This window comes from Gavialis gangeticus, unplaced genomic scaffold, assembly GCF_001723915.1.
Source record: "Gavialis gangeticus isolate Ggan-Ray unplaced genomic scaffold, GavGan_comp1, whole genome shotgun sequence".
NCBI lineage: Eukaryota > Metazoa > Chordata > Crocodylia > Gavialidae > Gavialis > Gavialis gangeticus.
The window spans coordinates 34,998,705-35,016,505 of NW_017729000.1; the positions used below are offsets into that span (position 1 = coordinate 34,998,705).

The 17,801-nt window shown below is 43.3% G+C and overlaps 1 protein-coding gene across 7 annotated transcripts in view; it reads left to right on the forward strand.

Annotated features, from left to right (window-relative positions):
- The window catches only part of TENM2 (teneurin transmembrane protein 2), a 1,374,704-nt gene that overhangs the window by 1,324,372 nt on the left and 32,531 nt on the right, over window positions 1-17,801 (forward strand). For all 7 annotated transcript variants that reach the window (XM_019506504.1, XM_019506506.1, XM_019506505.1 and 4 more), the window contains 3 exons: window positions 6,257-6,489; window positions 7,209-7,363; window positions 7,909-8,783. In XM_019506504.1, the coding sequence (XP_019362049.1) occupies window positions 6,257-6,489; window positions 7,209-7,363; window positions 7,909-8,783 (1,263 nt within the window). The remainder of the gene's footprint in view (window positions 1-6,256; window positions 6,490-7,208; window positions 7,364-7,908; window positions 8,784-17,801) is intronic.

Consider the following 17,801-nt stretch of genomic DNA (forward strand, 5'->3'; position numbering starts at 1 on the left):
AGCGTTAGCAATTATGAAAGGCAGTCAAAAAGCAACCAAATAAGTTCTGGCAGTAATTAGAAATTTCTAGTACAGCGCAAGTATAATGAACCCCAAGCTAAATTTCATATAAGCATTTCTCCCTGCAGTCTATAATTGGTCTAAATGGTTGAGGCAAACTACAACAGTAGGTTTTGTAAATGCTGGAAAGGGTTCACACAGGCACTAATGAACTGGAAATGGGTCAAAAACTCATTTTCAGCTCATTAATGATTTTTTCAAGATTCACTGTCTCTTTTTGTTTCTTTTTCCTTTGTTTCTTATTTTTTTTAACTTTCCTGCATTGTTAATAGTCAGTCAGTCTGCTGGCTTGGTTTTATCCAGCCACAAGATTTAGTTCTTATAAATGGAATTTAAATTATTTTTTTCAATTTCATGGACAGTGGTCAAGTCTGTAAACATGAGGGGAAAGATTTTGCCCTAAATTTACACTAACCTGTCTCCAGATGGGGAGAGTCTAGCAGGTTGGTATGAAGTTAGTGTGGCCAACATCCATACCCTTCTCCTTATACCCTCACCAGTTGAACTAGGGAAGGACAGAGCAAGGAGGATAGTCATTATGAACTGCTCTGCTATCCTTAGCTGGTACACAACTTCTTGAGGACCATGACCCAGGGCTGGACACAGATATGGGCAAACCGGGCAGCCACTCAGGGTCCAGACAGAAAGGGGGCCTGAAAATGGTGAAAATAATCATTATTATCATTATCTCTGGTGAATGGTGGGCTGATACAAAAAGTTCACCTGGGGCCGCCAGGAGTCTAGGTACAGTGCCGCCAGTTGTCTCCCATTTCTACAGCATAACATGAATGCAGCGGAGGTTCTGGGCTCAGCAGTCTCATTTCCTTCCCACAATAGCATAAATTAGAAGTAGCTCCACTAGGCTTTTCCTTGGTTGGCTGAGTTATTTCATTTTTGTATATGATTATCTGCACTGCTGGGTGGTCATCATTTGCAGTCATAATTCTAATTGATTGTTTGGATGCCTAAAGCTTTGTGTATGGCTGGCTTTTCTTATTATTTAACTTTACAGAAATAAGTGACTAGAGTTACACTAGTGTACATATAATGTAAGTGGAAGGAAAATTGGACTTTGAGACTCAATCCTGCCTGCACTTACTACCAAGCACCAAACCTACTGCCAGGCACAGCTGCACTTCCTGCCATGAGACCACTCATTATAACCAACACTGGATGTGTTCGCTGGATGAGATCTTCTAGTCAAATATCTCAGAGCAAGGCTGAATACTTTATTAACATCTATTTTAAACAAAAAAAAGATGTTGTCTGTCTTTATGTAATTCTAAAAATGAATAAAAAAGGGTTTTGTTTAATGGGGAAGGGAGAGGCAAAGACTGGTTAGTCAGTCAAATGCTATTTTGGGAAATACTATTCCTCCAATATAAAATATATCTGCTTGAGAAAATAAGCTGTTAACTTCTTTGTGGAAGTACCCAAGGTGCAGTGTTATGGATGAGTCTCCATCTGCCCAAGTTTGTTTGCCCCATTGTCAAAGTTGGATACAAAACCCCCTTAGATCTGCGTTAGGTGGATAGACTCATGCCCTTCCTGCCTTTTTCCAGCCCATGAGGAAAAGGAAAAACATATATAACAGGTCAGCAGGCATGCCACAAAGCTGCTGAAACAAAAGATGATGAATGCTCTGAATGAGATCACTGCATCATGACCCTAGGCTGAATGAGATTCTTGTGAAGGGAGAGGCAGTAGTGTGAGAGCTGATCTCAGTGTATATATATAGATGATTGCATGAAAAGAAAGATAGAAAGAAAAGGACCCTTCTAAGGACCAGATTCTTCCATCCTTCCTCACAGTGGCCACATCTACATGTGCACTTAACTGAGGAGTAGACTAATTGGTGGTGGAGAAAAGTGCCACCACTTACACATGACACTGTTAGGCCACAGAAAATTAATTAACATCACCGTAAGATGGTACTGTCAGGGACAGTATTATCTTACTGTGGGGTAATTAACTGTGATAAAACACGTGTAGATGCTGACCAGGCATGTAAATTGCTTCCGGTCAGCCTAGCCAGCAGGGAGCCAGATTTCTTCCTGCTACCTAGCCACATGGCTCTGCACTTTCAGCACCCTTGTGCCCCAGCCAGCCCCCTCTGCCATCCAGTGCTGCCACCTGGAGCCCAGGGCTGACCCTTCCCACCATGGCCCACTGGGTGCATCTACATGAGACACTTACTGGAGTTGCCTAATTAGCTCCACAGTAACGCATCACTATCTATTCAAGTAGTGCTATTAGGCCAGAGTAAATTAATTAACTCTGCCATAAGATAATACCGCCCAACATAAGTACTATTCTATGGCAGAGTTATTTACTCTGCAGCAATGCACGTTTGTTGTGTTGACGGTGGCTGGCCGGGACTAGCTAGTAACACCTTTGTGCCCCAGCCAGGCCTTCCTGAGCACGTTGAGCTGGGCAGGAGCAGCCCTGGGCTGGGAGGCTGGTCCCCTAGGCCCCATGCCAGCTGGGACTGCACTACCCTGGCTCAATGTGCTGTAGTCCCAGGTGCATGTATTAAACACTGTGCCTGGGAGCAATAAACTCCAGCATAAACTATGATGGAGGTTTTTTGCATTGTATTAATATTCACATGTAGATACACCCAGTGTTTAGTACTTTACTCCCCCTTGATTTCAGTGGTATAGACGTACTTACAAAGTGAGAGACGATTCATTGTATGATGACAGAATTTGGTGTTTACTGTAAAGGGAAAGCAGAGCTAGCAGCATGAAGAAAGGAAGAGGAGAGAAAGACCATGGAAGTCATTTATTTAAATGAATGGCCTGAATAGTTACCTTGCCATGATCTTCTGGAGAGCAGGAAGAACTTCTTTGTTAAAGTAAACATCTTGCAACCTTTTTTTCCAACTCAGACTCTTATCCCAGGAAAAGATAGAAGAGTCTCATAGAAGATAGAGACTCATAGAATAGAGGGGTGCAAAAAGAGGGTGAGAACAGTGCCCAGTGGATGCTGGAGGACATAGGACAGGGAAGTAGGATTAAATAGATTGTGTTCTAATCGCATTTGTGCCACTAATATCACAGTGTAACATTGCAAAAGTCACTTAACTTCTCTGTGCCTCAGTTTCCTCCTCTGTAAAATCGGTGTAACAACACCCACCTTTGTAATATGCTTTGAAATCCATGCATGGATAAATTTGCCAGGTATTTTTTATTCACTTATCTACTATATTTTGCATCTCTAATTTCTGTGCTCCTGTGTGTCTTCAGCAGATGGTGTCTCCCATGCCCATTTAATTTCAGCCAAGTCATTCTCCTACCCAAACTCTACAGTGTTAGGGCAAACTGCAGAATCTTAAAATCATGACTTATGATTTAAAATCATAAGTTGCATGACTATGACGTAAAATCATAATGTTACAGATAGCGTTACCTTGATCTAGAGGAAAATTACAGTAGATACAGGTATCACTGTCCCTCCTCACTCTCCAGAATCTGGCTGTTACCACACTGCTGGTAATCCATCTGCCGAAGGTATCAGTTGCTAAACTTTTCAGTGAGTGATTCTAATCAACAATTGGCTATTTTCTCTGTCATAACTTGCCTTATCATATCCTCACTCCTGGAGTTGTGTATTTTTGCCACATTAATCCAGGAGTGTGGATCTTTGGAGGCAAGATCAGTCCATGGTAAGTAACCTGCATTTTCTTTTTTGTGTGTTCATTTGTCTTCTACACTTTCAAAATCTCTATTCATCTTAAGTAAGTTTGCCATATCCTCATAAGCGGCACAGTTGTTATAGATCTGGTTTAAAAACTAAGGTGTGAACTCGGATAGCAGGTAGGGTTTTGCAAATGTTCCTTCACCCTAGCACAGATATATATTAATGGATGAGACTGATGTTCATCAATTTACAGATGATTTGCCGAAGCAGTTAGAAAATTTGATAAGCTATCAAAAGTTGTAATGTTGCTAGGGATGTAGCAGTGCATCTGAGCATCCCCTTGTATCACAAAATTATCACAAGACTACATTATCCAAAAAAACAGCCTGTGCTAATGTTAAAAACTTGGGCCCTCTCTGATTTTAGTCACGCAGCCAAACTCATCTACCAGAGTCCAGATTTTATCTGGCAGAAGAATATATAGGAACTTGCTTTAAGGATAAATGTATTACACACTTGTCTCCAACTCATGTAATACCTCATGACTCTTAAGTCAGAGTGTCAGCAACTCAAAGGCTAGTGCTTTGATTTCATTCCTAAGATTTCTGCTTTCAAGGGAAGTACAAAAATGACAATAGTTAGATCTGAGCCAGAGAGATTTGGCTCAGAGCAAGAACCTCCAACTACTGTGTGCTTCACAATTGAAGTGCAGGAGCGTGCGTTCCTTTTCAACTTAATACACAGAAGTGTTGAATGAAGAACTGACCACTCTTTCACAGTTTACATTAGTAAATTAAACCCTTGTCTTGCTGAATGAGTCCCTAACAAAAGAATAATAAAGTACAGATGCAGACAAAAGTGACAATTTTCAGCCAAGCTGGCTACAGAAAACTGTCTGCAGCTATGACCAGACACAAGTGCACAGCTGCAGACAGCTTAAAAAATGGCTGCTTCGGCAAAAATCTGAACCCTCATTGCATGAGGGGTCAGATGAAGACATTTCAAAACAGAGTATCTTCTGTAACTTGTGTCTGCACTGCCTCCCAGCCTTGAACTTTCAGAATTGGAAGGGAGGGGAAAGGGAGTGGAGGGTGTTTGGTCTGGGGGTTTTCAGCCCGTACAGGAGGGTGGGGTAGGTGTACGGAGCTCTCCTGAGGTGGGGGACTCCAGCTCGCCTACCCTACCCTTCAGCACTTGCTGGGGAACCCCTAGCATGAGCTCTCTCTGCTCCCTTTCCCCCCACCATTCTGGAAACAGGCGAAGCTTGTAGGGAGGAGGGGTCATTGCTAGGGGAACCCGGCTGGGGGGCAGCCAACAGCTAGATCCCCTCTCCCCTGGAACCAGCAGTGAACTTCTGTTTGCTCCAAGGGATTATTATAACTCAAAACACTTCCTGCAGAGTTACAGCGGGAGCTGCACTTCTGCCTGTTCCCTAGGTTCACACAGGAAAAAAGTCTGTTTTCATCCCATTACTGTAGCAAGTTGCAGAATTCAGCCTGATATGTGTGAGGCCACATGAGGATTTAGAGCAGGAGTGGGCAAAATATGGCCCACAGGCTGGATGCATCCCACCAAGGGATTTTATCTGGCCCACACTGGGTCCCTCACAGCCCAGGCACAGGCAGCAGTCTGAGCCATGGCGCAAGCAGCCAGTCCCACTTTCCTGCAGCCCCACTTCCTGCCTATCCTACACCCAGATGACACTCCCCACCTACCCACAGCCCCATCCCATGCGCCCAGTCGAACACACTGTGCCCTTGAGGGTCCTGGGCAGGTCTCCATGGAGACCCCATCTGCCTATGGGACCATTCTGTCTGGCACCCTTGGACCATTTAGGAAGTGGTGGTTTCGGGGGGGAGAGGTGATGACCCAGTCTGCAACAGCTCACCAAAACTCCCTAAGTGGCCCTTCGGTTCAAATGATTGCCCAACCCCTGGTTTAGAGCTTCAGTCTATGAGCAAAAAAGAGTCACTTCTTCAATACTCTGAGCATTTAATTATTGATATTTGCCATTTAAGAGCACTAAGTGCCACTTCTATCCATCTAGCCATCCAAGGGCTAGTCATCCTTCTGGCAAGTGCGCAGGAATAATGGGAGGAGGAGGAAAGGACTTTTTGAAGTATAAATCTTTGTGAACATCAGTCTGCTGCCCTGCCTTTTGGTGGCTTACTGAGTTTATTTACAGTGTTTGGTGAGGTGGGAAGAAAGAGATTTCACTACAAGGAACAAAAGATGCACCTTCTAAAAATGTTAACCAGTCCCTGTTCTCAAGCCTACAAATCATCCACTTTCCTTTTCTTTTTCCTTCTCTTTGGTTTGCTTCTCATGCAAACCAAGCTACTTGTTGAGTCTGTAGGTACTATAGGAAATATGCCCACATGAAGCAACAGTGTATGAGCACTGAGGGAATTAAAGTGTTTCAAAAGTAAAACAAAGTCCTTAAATGAAAGTACCTTGGACCCCAATGTCAACATTGAATGCTTAAAGGCTGAAGGTCTACCAAGTTTTTAGGCTGCTTAGCCATCTTTGTGTTCTGTTTTCCCCACCCCTAAAGCAACAATCCTGCCCATAAATACTACCTGGCTGTGGATCCTGTTTCGGGTTTGCTGTATGTATCAGACACCAACAGCCGACGGATCTACCGTATCAAATCCCTGACTGGTGCAAAGGACCTGGCTGCTAATTCTGAAGTGGTAGCAGGGACTGGAGAGCAGTGTCTGCCTTTTGATGAAGCGAGATGCGGAGATGGAGGGAAGGCAGTGGACGCAACCCTAATGAGCCCTCGAGGTAAAGAAAGTAAAACCAGCTGGAGAAAGTGACTGTGTGAAGCTAGGCTGGATCTGGATATAATTATCTGGCAATTAAATCACTACTTGCTCGGTTATTTTCATTCTGCACTTTAATCACAGTGGATTGGTGAGTGCTCATGCTTTGTTTAGTTAAACAAACTTTATTACCTCGGCACCGTGTGCTGCAGACGAAGAACAGAACATGATTTAGCTGCATACTGCTCCCGCGAAAGTAAACACACAAAATGGAAAACAAACAATTTGTTTGAAACACAATATTTTAAAATGTCCTGAGTAAAATGTGCCCCTGCTCAATCAGTTTTCATTCTATAGATGTGCATAAAGCTTTAAATGTGTGAAATCCCTCACGTAGTCTTCTAGAAAAGCAGGCTAAACAACAGGTGAATGTCTGATGTAAAATTCAGGGAACGGTATTTTTCTTTAAAAAAAAAAAAATTCTGGCTTTAAACATACAAAGGCTGAAACAAGCGTAGGTCAAAATAATAATGCGTTATTAAAGCTACATGTTTAAAAAACACTGTCGTTATTTAGTTTTTCAATAGAATTTTACCAGTTTATAGTAGGCAAGGATCTGAAGTCCAGAATTAGGGACCAAGAGTCTGAAAAAAGAAAGTAAATGAAGAAAAATACCTTCTAAACTTATCAGTAAAGTGCAAGACCAGAGCATTCATCATTGCTTATTTCACCCACCTGCAGGAATTGCTGTGGATAAATATGGACTCATGTATTTTGTTGATGCCACTATGATTCGGAAAGTTGATCAGAATGGAATTATATCAACTCTACTGGGTTCCAACGACCTAACTGCTGTTCGACCCCTAAGCTGTGATTCTAGCATGGATGTCACCCAGGTAGAGTTTCTCTTGCTCTTCATTTATATGCCTGGCATTTTATTTTAGCTATTAATTTTGGATAACTGCCTAGCCATTCTCCTTAGGAAACATGGTATGTTAGAATTCTGAGCAAAAACATTTACTGGGTATTGGTGATATTATGCAATTCAGGATGACAGCTAGTGTAACGAGTTACTGAAAAAAATGAACCCATCTTCTTGCAATGGTTAACATGAGTTATTTACACAGGAAAATAAGGTTGAGATAATAGAAATTATTGTGTTAATTGTATTTTGCTGTAATTATTGTGGAGTTTTGGCGATATAGTATTCTTTCTTTGCAACAGATACATAAGTAACAAAAGTTCTCATTACACATAGCTTTAATTTTTACAGGAAGAAAATTCATCATGTGAAGTAGCAGAAGCAGCACTTAGTTCTGTGATTTACAAAGCTAAACCAATGACTAATTTGCTGATGTTTCACATACAATATGTATGCATTAAAAAAGATTTAATTCTGTGTATGTTTTACAGTGATAACAAACTATTGTGTGGTTTTTAGGTACGGCTAGAATGGCCAACTGATCTTGCTGTCAATCCAATGGACAACTCACTTTATGTCCTGGAAAACAATGTTATTTTACGGATCACAGAGAATCATCAGGTTAGCATTATTGCTGGACGTCCCATGCATTGCCAAGTCCCTGGTATAGACTACTCCCTCAGCAAACTGGCCATTCACTCTGCCCTGGAGTCAGCCAGTGCAATTGCCATCTCACATACTGGAATCCTTTATATCAGTGAGACAGATGAGAAAAAAATTAACCGCCTACGGCAGGTGACCACCAATGGAGAGATCTGCCTCCTTGCAGGGGCAGCTTCAGACTGTGACTGCAAAAATGATGTGAACTGTAACTGCTATTCTGGGGATGATGGTTATGCAACTGATGCCATCTTAAATTCACCATCCTCCTTAGCTGTTGCACCCGATGGAACAATCTACATAGCTGACCTTGGAAATATCCGTATTAGGGCTGTTAGTAAAAACAGACCTATTCTTAACTCTTTCAACCAGTATGAGGCTGCATCTCCAGGAGAACAGGAGCTATATGTCTTCAATGCTGATGGAATCCACCAGTACACACTTAGCCTAGTTACTGGCGAGTATCTGTATAATTTCACTTACAGTAGTGATAACGATGTCACAGAAATAATTGATAATAATGGCAACTCCTTGAAGATTCGTCGGGATAATAATGGAACACCGCGACATTTACTGATGCCTGACAATCAGATTGTCACGCTAGCTGTTGGTGCTAATGGTGGACTCAAGGTAGTGTCAACCCAGACTCTGGAACTTGGATTAATGACATACAATGGCAATAGTGGTCTCTTGGCAACAAAGAGTGATGAAACGGGATGGACAACCTTTTATGAGTAAGAATTTTTTTATAAATATATTAGGCATGCATTCTCTTTCAAATGATGGTGACTGGGCTCAAATGCAATGCGCATTGAAATCAGTTGTAGTGTTTACACTGTATTCAATGAATATAGTATCAGGTTTTTAAATTTCAGTGCAGTAGGGCACTGGAACCTGAGAAGTAGTTTTCTTGACTTCACCAGTTTTGTGGTGTCCTTCCATAAGGTCCTGACGCTGATGCTTCCTGTATGGTAGTGAGCACCCTAAACATACGCTGGGTGCATTTACACATGCAGTAGCACAGCTGAATAACTCTGGTACAGTTTGCACTGGAGCCTATTGCTCCTGGGCATAGCATTTACACATGTGCCCAGGACCACAACACATTGATCCAGGAGGGTCAGCCTGCTAGCCTGGAGCTGCTCTGCCCTAGCTCAGTGTGCTGCGGAGGGACTGGCTGGGTCACAAGAGTTCTCCAGTGAGGGCTAGCCAGCAGGTAGCTCTGCATTGTAGCACCCTCATGCACCAGCCAGCCCCAGTCACTGTCTATATATGTACTGTGACACACAGTACATATATAGACAGTGTGGTATTTTTTTTTGGCAGTAGTATCCTATGGCAAAGTTAATTAGTTTACTCTAGGCTAATAGCACCAGGCTTGTAGATAGTAACGCTTGAGTGTGGAGATAATTGGTCAACTCCACATTAAGCGCACATGTAGATGCCACCACTGTAGTGTGAAGTTGGGAAGGAGGCTCACTCACCTCACAGAAGTGTTGCCCAGGGCCTTGCAGGATTGTGGTCTTTTTTCGTAGGAAAATCAACAACTTGTATGTGAATGCAGTTTGCAGGATGTGGTTTCAATTTGTGCCTGGTGGCCACCATCTACATGAGTATTTAATCACAGTTAATTACTGTTAGGGACAGTACTATCCTAGAGTGGAGTTAAGTAATGTACTGTACCCAAGTACCAGTGCATGTGTGGATGGTGACACTTTACTGCAGACCTAGTCAACTCTACAGTAAATCGCTTGTGTATGTGCACCCAGTACTCTGTAACTAAACCCCACTTGGTTGCATCTCTAGAGATTTAATTTTTAACATCTTTTTAAAACTTAAATTATAAATCTTGATGTTCAAATGTCAGATTATAAAATTTATATTTCTTGTGATGGATGAAACATTAACTTTAATGATTTTTCATTCCTGAGATAGGTTACAAAATTAGATCCTAAGGTATCCTTAAGAATCCAGTATGACTTGTATAATTTCTAGATAGCCCAAAAGTACACTGGTTTTCATGAGCACATAGATTAAAAAAACAGAATATCCTCTTTAGCTGTAACAGATTAAAAATAAAGTGCGAAAGTATATGAAGAAGCTGAAAAAGCAAACCAGATATTTTCTAACAATTATGCTGTCTTTAATAGTTGTATTGGAATGTATTTAGCAATAACAGAGTTTCTTTAATAAGTGGTACTATATATATGTATCTAATAGGCTAGATACATACATACACATATATATACACATACACACACACACACACATACATATCTATAGCTATACATAGATATAGATATGTATGTATGTGTGTGTGTATATGTGTATATATATATGAATGTATGTATGTAAAATTATACACACACACACATGCTGGTTTTTAACTATGACAAGGCTGCGATTAAAATAAAGTATGGTAATAATGAGTATTTTGCTTGAAATACTTGATTAGCAATCCATTCCTTTGGAAATGTTTTCCAAATTAGTACTTACAAAGCTTTGATCAAGTTTTATAATCCACCTAAAATTGCTGAGCATAGGTTTTATTTTAAGATTGTCGTATAAACAGCTAATAATAGTTGTTTTGATCCACAAACATATGTGCTAGTGTGTTGTAACATGGCTTTCTACTTAAACACTGTTGATTTTTTTTTTCAGTGCATGAACAAAAGTAACTTAGGTTGGTCCAGCTGATAACTAACTTAGTGCACATCAGCATTTACTGTTTTATGATTTGTTTATAAGAAAAGGAAGGTACTGCCATCTTGTGGTCACTGTTTAATTTCATCACCATAACTGAACAAATGTATTCACTTTTATCTATCATTCTGATGAAACTGCAGACTTATTCTCCTTACTACATAACAGCCTTTTAAAATACATTTTAGTTATTTAATAAATTCCATTTTAGAGGCATAAGAGGGTCCCAGCTATTGATCACTACATCAAACTGTATGGGGCGTTTGTGAAACACTCCTGATGATGGGTAGATGTACATTTTAGATAGGTCTCTACATAGATATTATTGTTGATCAACACACACACATTCCCTAGATCACAAGCAGGGTCAACTCATTTTTTCCTAGAAGCTACCATTCTTACATCAAATATCACAAATTTTATAATAGATGAACGCAAACTGGTTGCAAGTCCCCATTATTAAACGAGTAAAATCACAATATATAAATAATCAAACTAAATTAAACACTTATAAAATATTCTTCTAAGTCTATTGATGATTAAAATAATGTTTAAATTATTACAAAATTATTATGTTACATATAGGGAATGAAAATACAGCATGCATGTTTTTAATACTCTATGGATGTGCATGTGTAGATGTTATTTATTATTACTTTTGCAGTGCCCTAAAGCTTCCCAACTGTTTTCCAGAATAAATAAGGAAAAAAAAGATCTCTTCTCTGTATTAGGGGGATTATTCATAGTAGTAGGCACCATGCCTAGCACTAAGTAGTACAGGGTTAGGCACTGGATTTGTTAATTAGTATGTTTGATAAAAGATAGGTGGTATCTAATTATCACTTCTGCTGTGGAAATAAGTATTGCATCTGGACTCTCTAAGTACTCTGTATAGGAGAACATAGCCAGCATGTGATAAAGGCTATGTTTTCTGTTAATCCATAATTTCACTTTCACATATATATCCATTAGAGCACCCTGATCATGTTCTGCACCTGCATAGCCTGGGTTTCATTCATGTAATTAAAAAACAGAACCATATTATCAGCTCTGTCTAGGTTACAGAAATCAGTGCTGTGCCATTCACAGAGCTGTCTGTATTTCAGAGACATTTTTTGTTACAAGACCATGTGTCATGCCAAGCATACAGAAAACACTTTGTCAAGGGTGGAACTTAAACTACCACATAAATTGTAGATATTTGTTAGGGGAAAAAGTGAGATAGGAAAAAATGAAGGCATTTTGTTGGTGATGATCCTAAGTAACTTTCACTGACTCTTTAGCAGCTTTAGTCCACCTCTTATGGATTGAAAATGTTGTTAATGAGATGGTAATTTATCTTTAAATAAAGTGCAGGGTTCTTATCAACATTAGTTACTGTATTGCTTTCCATATTCATTGTGTAAAGCAATTCCAGGAAGATAATACTATCTCTATTATTATCGTATTAATTTTGGTAAACTAAAGATGGAAACATCTACTTGACTATCAAGTATGTCCTTCATAAAGGTGACATTGGTTGCTTCAAAGACCACCACATTCTCACATTCAAATACAGATAATCAGCACCTGTTGTCATAATCACAATACAACAACATCTTTGCAAGAATGACAAAACTCTTCTTAAAAGTAATATAACAAAATGAGAATTAAAATTTAGGAATAAATGGTATATCCGTACCAACTACCTTATTGAAATACAGTGCTACCTTATCTCCCAAGTACTTCATGGAATCAAATAAAAATATAACATGCACTTCATTTTATGCTATGAGCAGCCAGGGCTTATAAATAATGTAACAGCTAACAGCATGCTCACATAGGAGAATTTAAGATTGTTTTGGGGCATGAAGAACAGATCTTTGAAGTGGTCCCCAATGATACTCCACTTGGCCTTCAGAACGCCCTAAGAGAGTACTGCAGTTTTCTCCTTGAATCAGATTTGTTTTCATAAGGCATAAGGATATATTTAAATGTACGTGGCCCTTCTCCATATAAGGTCAACATTTGCTGTTACCCATTACCATATATGAAAGCGACCTAGCAAAATCCCTCTAAAGCTGTCAAGCAGTTATGTATTTCAAAAGTCTAACAGTCAAAATGCAGGCACTCAAAGACTGAGAAATGATTCTGTGGTTATACTTAGTGCCTTAAATCTTTAGAAAGATCCTGTACATACCAGCTGAAACCACTTCATCCTTTCACAAATAAAAGGTCATCTTCAGTCCCATGTCTTATCTTACAGGTCATCTTCAGTCTTACGACATGGCCCATGAAAGATGGCTGCCTCTCCCACTGCTGTGCCCAGGGGTCCACATGCCACCTGCACAGCCTACGCTGCAGTGGCGGGGGGGGGCACGGCTATATGCTGCTGGCAGAGGCTGAACAGCCGCGAGGGAGGGGCAGGGGAGCCCATGCTGCTGGTGCAGCCCAGTGGCAGGGTGCTACATGCCACTAGTACAGCCTGTATAATAGGGGATATCCCAGGGGGGCTCCGCAAAGAGTGTCATCCAAGCCGTGTACAGACCAGGGTCTACATGCCAGCACTGCCTTCAGCCCCTGTCCACACTGAAGTTGGACAATCCTGTCTTAGAGTAATACTAACAGCCCTGGATCAGGGCATTTCCTGGAGTTGAATGCCTATCATCTGACAATTAGGTACCAAATTCTCTATTACAGTTACTACTTTACAAATTTATTTATGTCTTGCTGCCCATCTCCAAGAAATATTTTAGCCTATCTATAGGCCCCCAGTATTTTCTAGTGTGGACATATTCCTCAGCTGCCCATTGCTGAATCACTGATGCCTCTATTTCCAGAGACAGCTTCTGACCTCATCTCTTTCCCATTCACTTTTTTACCTACCTTCCCTCTTAACCAACATGTTGTGCAATTTTGGATGGAAGTTTGGCCTCAGTGAGGTCAACAGAAAAAAATCCATTATCTTCAAGTAATCTAGGATTTCACCCTGTACTTCATTTTAGGAAGACTGGAATTGTCTTACCAACTCAGAATAGATGTCCATCTAGTCCAATCCCTTGTTGTGTCCAACGATGCTATGGATCTTTTTACCAAGTATGAAGACTAAGACATGGTTGCCCTTAACTACAAGCAAGTTTATTAAATCCCAACAGTTACAATTCTAAGTCAAAAAGAACAACAACCTCAGCAGTTACAATTCTATTACTGTAGTTAGACAAAAGCAATACAGCATGCTCACCGCCCCAAGATATGACGCAATGTGACTGGGTGATTGAGCCAGCAGTCATGTCGGGAGCTGCCAATTCCTACATCTGAGTTCTGTGCAAGGTGGAGAACTGATGACCGGATCTCTTCTAATCTTCGGGATTATTCCAATGGGCTGGTGCTTTTCTACTTCTTATATACTCTTTATGCTAGCAGTTTATCTTGGCACACATACATTATTTCTAACTTTAGCTAAATATTTGGCAAACTATTTTACCATATCTGTCTTTTACTATTCTACTTATAAGTACGTGCAGAAGTACTTGATATGCTTTATCTGTGGGTCTGTTCTGCGTCAGGCGTCCTCTATCTACCCAAGGACACGTTTTATTTTTCCTATTTTGACAACCAATTTCCTGATATGTTCCTACTCAGCAGGTGAATCTACACATACATTTGATCTGGGCTCAGTTTACTCAGGTGTAAACTACACTAGAGTAAGCACTCTTGGGCAGATGTCTACGCATGCAGGTACTAAAGAGAAGATTTACTGCTCTCAGCCCCAAACTTCCTGCAGCCCTGCAGGGGAAGCTCCAGACTCTTCAGCCAGCAGACAGACCTCTTCAAAAGCCAGCCCTGCTCACTGCTCTCTGGCCAGCCACTTCCCTGCCCAGGAGCTGCACACCCAGTGAAAGGGCACATGGCAGCTCTCTCCTAACCCACTCTGCCTCCCTGCACTACAGCTGCTCCACCCCAGCCCCTGGCAGTGACAACCAGTGCCCCAGGCTCCTGCTGACCACTTAAGGGCCCTGCTGGCCCCCACTGTGCCGATTGCCACCTAGCCCATGACCATCTCACCATGCCTGGCTCCCCACCCATGCAGTGACCACTTGCCTGACCCCAGGGCACCATCCCAGGGTTGCCACTGTGCAGCTCCTGACGGCAGGGGCACTGATGAGGGGCTTCTGGACATCACTGCTGGGGCCACCATCACCTCCTGGGTCTCCAGCCTCACCGCCTCTGGGCCCCCCAGGCCAGCCAGGACTGGTGGCAACACATCATCCAGCACACCTGAGACAATAAGCAATGGCTAGAGGCCTTCCACATGACCCAGGGCACCTTTGGGGACTTCCTAAAGCAGCTCCAGCCCCACCTGGAGTGGCAAGACACAAGCATGCAGCTGCCTCTCCCTGCAGACACCTGCCTGGCCCTCACCCTGCTTGCCAGCCTGCAGTACATCAACCACCTGTTTAGCATGGGCAAAGCCACCACTGGGGAGGCTGTCATGGATGTGTGCAGAACCCTCCAGGTTGTGCTGGTGGACACCGTGTTCTGTGTGCATGACCCTCAAGTGGTAGTGGTGAGGTTCCATGCCCTGGGATTACCCCAATGCATCAGGGCCCTGGATGGAACCCACATCACCACCTCACCAAAACCACCCATTATAGCTAGAAGGGCTTTCACTCCATGGTGCTCCAAGCCATCATGGACCATCAAGGGGACTTCACACATGTAAGCACTGGCTGGACAGGCAGTGCTCATGATGTCCATGTCTTCTGGAACTCCATCCTACTGGGCCTGGTGGAGAGGGGCCACATTGCACTGGGGGTGCCGGACCTGCAGGATGGCACCATAGCCATCCTGCCCCTCCTCATCTGGGACCCTGCCTACCTGCTCCTGCCCTGGCTCATGGAGCCCTATACCAGTGACCTGGACCCCCCACCAGGCCCAGTTCAACCACTGCCTGGGCCAGACCTGCACCCTGGTGGACTGCACCTTTGGCTGTCTCAAGAGCCTGTGGTACTGTCTCACCATCCGCCTCACAGTCGCTAAGGAAAACTTCCCCTGGGTCATTGTCACAGCCTATGTGCTGTATAACATCTGTGAGGCCCGGCTGGAGCTCTTCTGCAAGGCCTGGGTGGAGGAGGCATGGTGTGCAGAAGATGCCTGGCAGTAGGAGTAACACCTTCAGCAGCAGGCCTGCCCCACCAGGGTCCTAGGAGAGCTATGCACCTGCCATTGGGGGCCAAGGCACCAGGTGTGGCTGGCCCTGGCCAACTACGTCCTCCAGCAGTCCCCGCTCTAACTCACCTGCATCTTCACCCAAGGACCCCCCACCTCCCCACCCACTCCCAGCACCACACTCACTACACACGTGTCACAAGGGATGCATCAGCAACAGGCTAACACAGGGGTAGACAATTATTTCAGGCGGAGGGCCACTTACTGAGTTTTAGCAAGCCATCGAGGGCCATGTGACAAGTTGCCAGGGACAAATAAATATTAATTTTCCAAATTTTTTAGGGGCCCTGTGGGCTGGATAGAATGGCCTGGTGGGCTGCATCCAGCCCATGGGCTGCATTTTGCCCACCCCTGGGCTAACAGAAGGCAACCTTCTGAATGCCAGCCAACATGGCTTTGTTACTGGAAGGTCTTGCCTGACCAACCTCGTCTCCTTCTATGACCAGATGATGCATTGCCTGGACAAGGGAGACAAGGTTGATGTCATATATCTGGATTTCAAGACAACCTTTGACTTGGTCTCCCATGGTGTCCTCATGGTTAAGCTGGGAAACAGTGGCCTTGACCATCTCACAGTCCAGTGGCTGGGGAACTGGCTCTGGGATCAGACCCAAAGAATACTAGTTGATGGGAACAAGTCAACGTGGTGCAAGGTGACCAGTGGAGTCCTTCAGGGCTCAGTACTCGGGCCAGTACTCTTCAACATCCTAATTAATTATCTGGATTCGGGCATCAGATGTGGACTGGAAAAGTTCATGGATGATGCTAAACTGTGGGGGAAGGTGGTCACACTGGAAGACAGGCTGGGGATACAGGCTGACCTGGACATGCTTGCAAAGTGGGCGGACCAAAACCTGATGGCATTCAATGTAGAGAAGAACAGAGCACTCCACCTTGGGGAAAAACACCCAGCATCACATTTATAGACTTGGCAGTGCTATGCTCACTAGCACTACAACTGAAAGAGACTTGGGGGTCTTGATTGACCACAAGATGAACATGAGTCACCAATGCAATGCTATGGCTGGCAAAGCAAACCAAACATTGGCATGCATCCACCAATGCATCTCAAGCAAAACCAGGGATGTCATTCTCCCACTCTACTCGGCCTTAGTGAAGCCAAAGCTGGAGTACTGCATCCAGTTTTGGGCCCTACACTTCATGAGGGGTTGAGAGAGTCCAAAGGAGAGCCACTCATATGATCAAAGGCCAAGAGAGCCAGCTTTATGAGGAGAGGCTGAGGGACACGGGACTCTTCAGCGTGGAGAAGAGAAGGCTCAGGGGTGACTTGGTGGCAGCCTATAAGTATATAAGGGGGGGTGCACCAGGACCTGGGAGAACAGCTGTTCACCACAGCTTCCCAAGGGATAACAAGGTCTAACAGCTACAAACTCCTAGAAGGCTGGTTTAGACTGGAAATAAGGAAAAACTTCTTTGCAGTTCGAGTGTCCAGGGTCTGGAACAGATTCCCCACAGAGGTAGTGCAAGCACTTACTCTGGATTTATTCAAAAGGTGTTTGGATGTTTATCTTGCTGGGATCGTTGAACCCCAGCAGACTTCCTGACTATAGCAGGGGGGCTGGACTCAATGGTCTTGTGAGGTCTCTTCCCTAATGTCTGTGAAGACTCTATTTCCCTCACATCAACCGGAGCACCTCTTCCCCCTCAATCCCCATCAGAGCCCTCCCCTCCCCCTCAACAAACAGAGCCCCTCCTCCACTCACCTTCTTCCCTGTGACAACTATTGCAATGTCTGTTCTGTCCTGGGGTGGGGGGCCATGGGTTGGGGGCACTTAGGGAGCAGAGCCTAAGGGCAGGTGGCCAGTACCCCAGCCTCTGGC